The sequence below is a fragment of the Juglans microcarpa x Juglans regia genome, chromosome 6S (genome assembly GCF_004785595.1).
Source record: "Juglans microcarpa x Juglans regia isolate MS1-56 chromosome 6S, Jm3101_v1.0, whole genome shotgun sequence".
In the NCBI taxonomy this organism is placed as follows: domain Eukaryota; kingdom Viridiplantae; phylum Streptophyta; class Magnoliopsida; order Fagales; family Juglandaceae; genus Juglans; species Juglans microcarpa x Juglans regia.
In genome coordinates this window covers 1,238,879-1,248,941 of record NC_054605.1, presented here as the reverse complement: position 1 = coordinate 1,248,941, position 10,063 = coordinate 1,238,879, and the positions used below count along the sequence as shown (strand labels likewise).

Genomic DNA, 10,063 nt, shown 5'->3' with positions numbered 1-10,063 from the left:
GAGACACAATTTAATCATCAAGAGCGAAATACTGATCTTGCTACTCTGCCTCCTCGTGAGCTATCAGTATTTTTTCAGAATGTACGACCATTGGATGCACAAACGGGTTACGATTTAATTGATGAAGAGTTGGGTAAAGTTCGGTGGTATGTGCTAAATAATTGTCGGGAGATTAATAACTATATCAGGTATGTCGTTGCATGCTTCAAATAATTCTAGTTAAAAAAGTTTAACTATAACTTTTGTGCTCAAAATAATGTTCTTTTGCACTTATATACAATGAACACATGGACAAATTTAGGACGGAGGGCGTAGAGAATATAGAGGCAATACAAAAGGAAGAATTTTTCGAATGGCTTAAACAACTTGTACGAACTAAAATGCATATATGTTAGATTTTGAAACTTTTAACTCTGGGTAACTTTTAATCAGTATAGACTATTTCAATTGATAGATTTTAGAACAACGTGCCCGTGATCCCAGATAAGTTTCTTCTGAATTGTATGCATTGGTCTGTGGTCCCAGATCAGTTTCTCCTAAATTGTATGTATTGGCCCGTAGTCCCTCAAATAGAACATTTCGATACATTGCATGCACGGTTCAAGGTTATAGATTCCATACTCTAAACTGTGAACGTAATAGAAAGACTCAAAATTGTGGTGTGTTAGTCGAGTGGAGTCATGGAGCATATGATATTGACTATTATGGTGTCATACATGATATTATCGGATTGAAATATCTGGATGTGTCTGTAACATATGTCTTTAAATGTGATTGGTGAGATCTAGGTGGTGATTGGGTTTCGATACATGGAAATAATCACTTTACGAGTGTTAATACTACATCTAAATAATACGAAGATGATCCATTTGTATTGGCTTGTCAAACTACCCAAGTCTATTACTTGATTAATCCAATGAAAAGTGTTGATGAAGATAGTGAAGAGATAACTTGGCGAGTCGTATAAAAATTAATCCCTCGAAATATATATAAAGCAGGAACGAGTGTGAATTACAAGAATAATAGAGATGAAGATGACACTCCGATTGTAGAGGCCTACCAAGAAGATGGAGAGGGTATTAACTTGTTTGTTGACCTCAGTGCACTCGAGTTGCTCCCATTGTGAAGAGATGACGCCTCACCCGTCCATCTCGACCCGTTCGTATTAAATGATCATTCAATTCAAGTAAGTGAGGAAGAAGAAGAAAAAAAAAACAAAGAAGAATCCGGGGAGGAAGTGGAGAAGGAGGACGAAGGAGAGGTTGATAATGATGACAGAAATGCTATTGAGGGAGATTATGAAACAAGCATGGAAAATGCATCTGAATATGAAAAATAAAAGTACTAAGTATTTTATTCATATAGGTGACTATAGAATATACTTTTCATAATTTCTTCTAATTAATTTTCTTTATCATATTAATTATTTTCAAGAATGCTGCAAAAATGACAACGAATAAATGTGACTCTTCTGCCAAGTCCAAGTCCCGAACCCATTGAGAACTCCTCACCCAAGGAATTCGCTCCTAAAGATCAAGTTAACACGCAAGAGAACGACAGCCAATCGACACCTACTCCATTTTATGTGCAATCATGGCGACATGTTCCAAATGAGATTAAGAAGCACATTCGGAATCGTGTGCTGGTGAGTTTACTTCGAGAGTATATTTTTTTCACCTAGATTAGTATATCATATTTTCGACGTAATTCACTTATTAGGATGAATTCGACTTTGACTTTGACAGTAGCGAGGATTCAAGAACTGTGAATGAGTTGATGGCTACACTATTCCGACGTCACAATGGACGATGTCATGACCACTTCAAGAAGTTTGAGACGTTGGAAGAGGTTGCACAGTCTCCTTTCCAACAAATAAAATTAGACAATTAGAAAAAGTGTTGTAATCTTTTCGCAACTCCAGGTTATCAGGTATTCTAGATTTATATCCTTTAATTATTTACATTTATATTCATTATATATATTATATGTATATATATTACAATTAACATTCTTAATTAATTTTGTAGCACTTAAGTTCTACAAATGCACAAAATAGATCCACTCTAACTGTCCACCATCTTGCTGGTTCAAGATCATTCCATCGTCTTACTGATAAATTGTAATTAAAAAATTATAGAATCATTATTTTTCTGATATTCTTTTATTTAAGTACTAACATTATCTTTTTAAAATTGTTAATGTCGTTTGTTATAAACCTGATGATGTTGAAAAATTGTTACTCATTCATGTCTATGCTGCCGCTCACACTAATGAGCGTAACGAGTGGATGGATCCTGCCGCTGCAGATAATTATGTAAGCAATGTTAATTTTGTTAAATAAATTATGCAACATGTGAATAATTTATTTTTTATTTGTATTTCTTTTAATACGTTACTTATTGTGTGTTTTCTTTCAAATTACAGGAAAAAATGGAGATGCGGTCAGCTTCTGAGGAATCATCTCTGAGTGATATAGACATATTTACGCAAGTACTCGGCCCAAGTCTAGCATTTCTGTTCATCCTCCTCAACCTCATCGACTTTACAAATTAATAATCTTACCAAAGATTTAGAAGTTACACGATGGGAAAATGGGTATATGAGGTCGATACGGTAAGAGTTGGAGTCCCACTTAGAGTGACAGTCTCATTTAGAGATGCATTTGTAGGACCAACAGAGAGACCAGGAGGAAAGAATATGCAGTGAAGTCCAAGAGCAAGTGCAACGAGAGATGATGGTGCAAATGGAGAGTATTATGTAATTGCAACAAAATCGTGGTGGGCGAGGAAATAAGAAGAAATGAATTTTATCAATTTTATCAGTATATATAATTTTTAATCTCTAATTTTGAAACTTTATAAGACATTATTAGTTGTTAAATAATGGTGTGTAATATTATACAATTAGTATGTTTCTTAATTTTATGAAATTAGGATTTCTAATCTATACGTTTGAATGTAAATAAAAAATTTTCAAACATTGATTCACATTCGAACCAACGTTCGAACATAATTACATAAAATTATAACATAACGTTCGATTGTACGACTCAACGTTTGAACGTACTCACCCTTAAACAAACAAAACGTTCAAATGTTTAAACGATTAACGTTCGAACAAACCGTCGAACGTACCACTTACGTTTGAACACTTTTTCGTTTACATTCGAACTAATGTCCAAACATTATACCTGTTACGTTCGAACATTGGTCCGTTAACGTTCGAACTGAAATTCAAACGTTTATTGTAGTTAACGTTCGGACGTATAAACGTTTGAACGTAAATATGATATGTTCGAACTAGAATCAACGAACGTCAACTTCTGTCATTCGAATGCCAATTGGTCGGGTTGACATTCAAATGTTCGATTGAACGTCCGAACGTTAATTTCTGTGACAGATCTCAATCGTCACAAAAAAAGGGAACGTTCAAACGTTATACCAAATTGAACATCCCAAACTGGCACAAAAAATATTTTTAGTGATGGTTTAACAGTAAAACGTCATCAATTATTTTCTGTGATGCATATTAGGTGACAATCACCAAATGTCTTTTATGACATTTTGATTATTTTTTGTGACAGTTTCCTCTGTCACAAAAGACAAATTAATTATGTTGTAGTTGATGTCGATATATTCACAAAATGACTCTCTTTACCCAGATTTCTATTCATGCTCACAGACAAGTTTATCATCATTTCTCCTCCCATTTTCTTATCTTGTGCTCTTAACAAAGACAATTTCGATAGCAACTCAAACAACGTATTGTCATGGTCAAAACTTATTGATTCAAAGTTATAGTTTTGTTGTATATTTAAATAGGGGTGAAAGATATTCAGTCCAAACCAAACGGTAAATCATGTTGTTCAGTCTCGGTCCATGGTGTATGAGAAACTCAATTTTCCGTCTGGTCCCTGGGTGTCGTTGTTTTGGACAGGACCGGACCAAATCAGACCAAAATGTTTACATATAAAATTTTTAAATATTTATATATATAGTAGTTTTATAAGTTAATTATGTAGTTTTTATCTAATCTATCACTATTGACCCTAAAATATAAAATAATATATGCTATCAATTAACTAATATATCATATGATAATATATGTTATTATATGTAGATACACACTCCACTATTTACATCTAATTAAAGTAATTATGTCATTTTTTTTTAAAGGTACCTAAACTGCGAGTAAGTATGAATAATTTATTGACAATGAAATTATATAATATTGTTCATTAAATATATATAAAATATTAGAATTTTAATATAGGCCATTATGAATGCTAAAGTAGTAAGTTAGTAACTATTAACATCATATATATAATTATGATTAATTATTTTTTAATGAGTTAGTTACATAATCTGCATCAAAGAGCTCACATAATTTTAATTTTACTAATTTAATTAATTTTTTGGATTGATTTATCTGCAAAAAAAATAAAAGAGGAAAACAATATTCATGGACCGAATCAGATCGATTGGACTGACGGATTGATAGTTAACGGTCAAGTACGGTCTATAGGGGTAATTGGTCCGGCAAAAAGGGTGGACCAAAATTTTCAGTCAGTGACCCAGACCATACCGATTACCCCTAGTTTTAAGCTGTATGAATTTTGTCTTATTTTTTTTCTATCTTTAATTTAGCAGCCAATGTAATCATATATATATATATATATATATATATATATATATATATTCGTAAATGTAACAAAAATTGGCAGGTTTGGGAGTGGGATGTAACACAAAATTCTCATCTCATCTCATTTCATCATTATACATTTTTCAAATCCTCATACAAAATATAATAAATAATTCAATTTTTTTAAATTCTAAAATAATAATAATATTAAAATATAATATTTTAAACTTTTAAACAAAATATAAAATTTTCATCTCTTCTCACACTAGTTTGCCGAAACACCTTACTATTAATTAGTTATTTCCGGGTTTCCCTTGACATCTCGGTTGTTGCAGTTGGTGGGGTTGTACAACGGTCGTGGTCAGAACATTAGTGAGAAAAGTTGTGATAATATGTAAGGCCCATCTGAAGAAGTATACACTTAATTGGAAATTTATAACTCACGATCGACCGCACTCCCAAGGTGGCTAATAGGAATTAAAAATAAAAATAAAAATTGATAGGTGCTAATTTAATAAGAATAAATTAGTAATGATCTGTCATGTGTTATAACATCTAATTTTCGTGTGAGTTTTTTTAAATTGAATTGAGGTTGGCTTTCATAGTTAATGGTTTGTTCAAGAGTTGATGCTCTTTCTTTTCCGTACGAAAGAAGTGTAGTTTTTTAGAAAAAAAAAAAAGGGAAGGCAAATTGTGCAGATACTTTAGAGAATGGAAAATGATATTAGACCCTGAGTTTCCCGGCCTTCAATTTGACCACTCATATATTTTATTTTATTTTTTAATATTATTTTTTACTTGATAGTTAAGGAAGTGACTATTAGTCATGTATTGATTTTTTTTATTTTTTAAAAATGTTTAAACATGTTTAAAAAATGTTTGAAATAAAAAGTAAAAAAGAAAGAAAATTGTGATTTGCACTAGGGGATACACCAAGTAGGCAAACTTGGATGGCATAGTGGCATGCACAACCCTTTGAAAATTTTCCAGACAAAAGAGGGGTGTTTTTACTAGTCAAGTTTTAGGCCCAACCACTTGTGTAGAGTTGATTTGAGTTATACGACGATCAGTTGAACTGTTATATTCTGGAGGAGGTCACAAGTCAAGATGAGTTCTACTCATGCACCGGTTCATTTGAGGATTTTGTATATTGTAGAGAGCTTGAATCTCTTTAAAGAGAGTGAGATTTTCGTGCCTCAATCCAAACTGGTTTCCTTTAAATGTTAATTTTAGTTTAATTTTGATTATATTATTGTGTATTTCACCAACACGATCAAACAAGACGACGCTTCGACTTTGAACAAAATATTCAATTTATGATTGATCGCTTTCCACAATAATATTTCTCTCTAACCTACGTTCGACCATTTATGCAAATGAACAAATATATATGATAATTGGTGGATCAACGTCAATGGAAATTAGTTTATATGATCATGACATTATTGCATGTATTAATTAATTAGGTTCATTATGATTTGGTTTCCATAAAATCGGCCTGGAACCATTACTAAATTAGCCATATTAATTGTGGTTAATTTCAGTACGCAGTACGTACTTGTAGACAGATTGGTCCAATTTCTTTCATTCTGTAATTTTAAATTAATAGCTGCGTGGCATGCATATTTAAATCAGAATTTGAGGAAGATCTCTAACAAATTATATTATATTAATGAGAGGCCGATGGAATTACTATATGATCATGATGAGTCCACGTAGTTTTGCTTGCGAACGGATTGGTCCTTGTATTTTTGAGTTCAAGATTTTAACAAAATACATGAACTCTGAAAAGTAATTAAATATTAATGGATGGACTGCGGATGATTACGTGTATATTATATATATATGTGTGTGTGTGTGTGTGTTGATCTAGAGAGAGAGAGATCAGAGAGAGTTGCATGGATTTAAAGAATACTGCATGCATGCAAATTATATACCACTCTACTTCACCCAAATTTATTTCTCCAAGAGTACTGATATATATATATATATATCATATAGCTAGTTGTAGAATTATAGGGTAATAGATTGCAAACATTAGGATGGCAAAATGTACATCGATCCCTGAAGTAACGACCCATTATTACGACTGAAAATTAAACATCAGATCAGCATACGTGCATGCATAGTACTATCCTCTCTCGTACAGCGTTGTGTGTTTGTGTGTGTGTGTGAGAGAGAGATCAGAGAGAGAGAGAGAGAGAGAGAGAGAGAGAGAGAGAGAGGTACAACGAAATAATAGTAAGTACGGAGAGGAGTTTGCATGGTTACAACTTTGATCAAACTTCATACAATATCAGCAGAGAAGTGGCCATGGCTGGAGCCTTCCATGCGGCCTATTGCATTGTTTTTTGTTTGTTCATGTGCATCTTGATTGTTATGCGTCCCGTTTCCATCAGAGTTGGGCAGCTGCAGCTGGGAGCTGCATAGGGCAGTGGCATGTACCTCGGAGCTGCTGGTCATAGCAGTTGTGCTCGATTTTACAGTGTCAGCTTCCTTTTCAGCAGGTAGGTTTTGTCCTTCTTCAATTCCCTTGTGATTCTTGTAGATTACGTAAAGTACCATCTGAAGAGCCCCCAAGATGAAACCCAGAATGTTTGGAAGCTGTTGAAGAACGTGAAAATAACAATAAAAATAAAAAACAAATATCAATATTATATATATCATTAAATCGTACTAATCATGTTAATTTAATTTGGTTGAGTGGACATTCTGAAGCAATAAGAAATTACTATTTTGTAAGTATTCGATCGTGTATATAATATATATATATATATATATTTATATTAATTATATTTTTATAAATTATAATAATTGAAACACCATATAATATTATAGCAACCGACAGCTCTAATATTTAACAATATTGATTCGCTTTAAAAGTTAGTGGCAAATTAAATTAGGTATATATAGATCTGTAAATTAAGTTTGCTTATTGAGTCATAAATTATATATATATATATGTATGTATGTATGTATGTATATGTATATGCAAGGAATTTAGGGATGCATAAGCTTGATCAGATTTTGATCTCGAATATCCTAATTATTTTTCAGATACTGAGATCGAGGAGCTGGATCAGAACTTACCGCAACATAGAAATCCTTCAATGCTATGCCATATAAGAGCCACATAACAGCACTGAGTGTGAGGAAAAATGACAAAGTAAAGGGCATGAACTCCACGCTCTTCGTGCGTATCACCACTCTCTACAGCGCATGCAGTAAAATCATGATTATATATATGCATGCATGGGAATGCGATCGAGTTAACATCACCAAACATATTAAAGATGGAGGAAGAGGGTCAAGTTCAATATATATATATAATTAATATCCTAACCATAATGCTTAAAGGTGCTGCGAAGACACTGATAGAAAAGGCTACAGAAACCCATCCAAGAACTCGGACACGGTTTGGTCCCTTAGCTAAGAACTGGGAGAGAAGCAGTAACACGCAAAACCCCCCGAAATTCAACAGAAGAACCAGCCTCAACGTCAACATCTGTAGATCAACGTACAACAATATTAATATGGTTAGAGAGAGACAGATCAGATGAGAGGGTTTTATATATGTACGTATGAAGTAATATTTAGTACGTATATAGTACCCTAGCTTGCTTTGGTGCATATATAATATATAATGCAATGTAAATTGTCTCCACAACACAGCCGAATGAGTTTATAGTAATGAGAAGGATTTCATCCGACTTGAGTGATGCGTAGTATATCCAAAGCATCGCACTGAATATTGCAGCTACATATGGAAGTGATTGAAACCCGTCTGTGGATTTCTTCTTGAAAACCCTTAAAAAGGTTGGCCTGCATTAATTATATATGAAGTTGTAATTAATTGTATCATGTCCTCCGTCCAACAACTTTGCTAGCTAGCTGCTAGATATATATATATATATATATATATATATAGCTTGGGTACTTTGGAAAAAAAATAAAAAAGAAGAAGAAGAAGAAGAAGAAGAAGAAGAAAAAGAAACCTCGAACTAGAAAGGGTCGAGTACTTACACTGGAGCTAGAAAAACCACGAAGGAGGAAATGTTACCTATTATATATTTCGAAAAAACAAAGAGATCACGAAATCAGCGCTCTCCCATATATATATACACGGGTTATTGCTTGCATGTATGTAAAAAAATTGTAAAAGTAAATTAAAAAAAATACATACATATATATATATATATATGTATAGGTGTATAGATTGACAATATTAGAAGCTAGCTAGCCGCAAGTCATGCATATATATATATATATATATATATATATATTCACTCCTGCACATAACATTTTTACTTAAAATGGGGTTTAAGAACTGCATGCCTAATTGTAAATTTAAAATGAAGCCAAGAAATTTAGCAAGAAAATAATAATATCAGAAGCTTCTGTAGTATATATCTCTACCTAGAAGGCCAAATGCAAATACCCATGGATTCTCAGTTGAGAAAATGCCCATTTTCTTTGGTTTCTGATCTCACTCTGTATTTTTCAAAAACAAGAAGCTAGGGAACGAACTGAAGGAGCAGGGATTTGATCGGGAATTAGTCCCAGCTCTCTGACCCAGTTCATGCTACGAACTTGTACAGTGGGGGTACCTATATATAGAGTACGGTGGTGCATGCTTCATGCATGTTCTTTGTTGCATGAAGGGTGAATGAGTACAATCACTCAGATTTGACCGCATGTAGTTCCAAAAGCCATGCACCCAACATGCCAACTCAACATAATCTAGCTACTCGATACTCTATTTCTATATAAGATATATTGCACCCGCCAGACTTACGTACCACACCAAAATGGCTTTCCTGGCCTAACTCTCCCTTTGAGCATTGGCATTAGAACATTGCCAAGTTTAAAATTTAGCTAAAAGTTGAAGTTTTGGCTAAAATTAAACCCATTGAAAAAATTAATTTATATTAGATTATTTATCTTAAAGTCAAAATAATAATATAATATTTAATATTTTAATAATAATTTTTTAAAATTCTTGTTTAATATTTTACAAATACACTCCATATATTAATTAATAATTTCATTTTTACTTAAAATTATTATTTTTCAACTATTTTTTTCTTCAACCTAATTATTCAACAAACATATTTTGTTAGTCATTCTCAGACCCAACAATCTGCACATATACAATTTTTGCCAACCTTTCAACTTCTATCCAACATCCACATTTCTAATTTTGTGAAACCAACAAAAATAATTTAGAGTAAAATATTTTTTTAGAGATGAACATAGCTGGCCAAATTTGTATAAAGGAATGACTTTACTGTAGCTCAAAAGTGGAGTTTTAGAGTTTTGACTATTTCAATACAGACTATTTTAATAAAAATGAGCCAAAATTAAATTTGACTAGGCTCTAAGTATTTTACTTGTTCACCATATCTCCAAGGAATTCCGGTTT

The 10,063-nt window shown here is 32.7% G+C and overlaps 1 protein-coding gene across 1 annotated transcript; it reads right to left on the bottom strand.

Moving 5' to 3' along the window:
• Window positions 1-6,927: 6,927 nt before the first annotated feature.
• Window positions 6,928-9,109, bottom strand: LOC121237711 (bidirectional sugar transporter SWEET12-like). The gene is made up of 6 exons (XM_041134566.1): window positions 9,058-9,109; window positions 8,665-8,701; window positions 8,253-8,463; window positions 7,985-8,146; window positions 7,732-7,851; window positions 6,928-7,245 (listed from the first exon to the last, which is right to left on the bottom strand). Exons 1-6 carry the CDS (start codon window positions 9,107-9,109, stop codon window positions 6,928-6,930), a joined length of 900 nt encoding a protein of 299 aa, XP_040990500.1.
• Window positions 9,110-10,063: the final 954 nt, after the last annotated feature.

What these genes read in the sequence shown, in the direction of transcription:
- LOC121237711 (XM_041134566.1), bottom strand. Translation starts at nt 9,109, where the DNA reads ATGGGCATTTTCTCAACTGAGAATCCATGGGTATTTGCATTTGGCCTT. An exon ending in ATTTGCATTTGGCCTTCTAG is followed by an intron (nt 8,702 to 9,057) that starts GTAGAGATATAT and finishes AATATATAATAG; the next exon opens with GTAACATTTCCTCCTTCGTG. An exon ending in ATGCACCAAAGCAAGCTAGG is followed by an intron (nt 8,147 to 8,252) that starts GTACTATATACG and finishes GTTGATCTACAG; the next exon opens with ATGTTGACGTTGAGGCTGGT.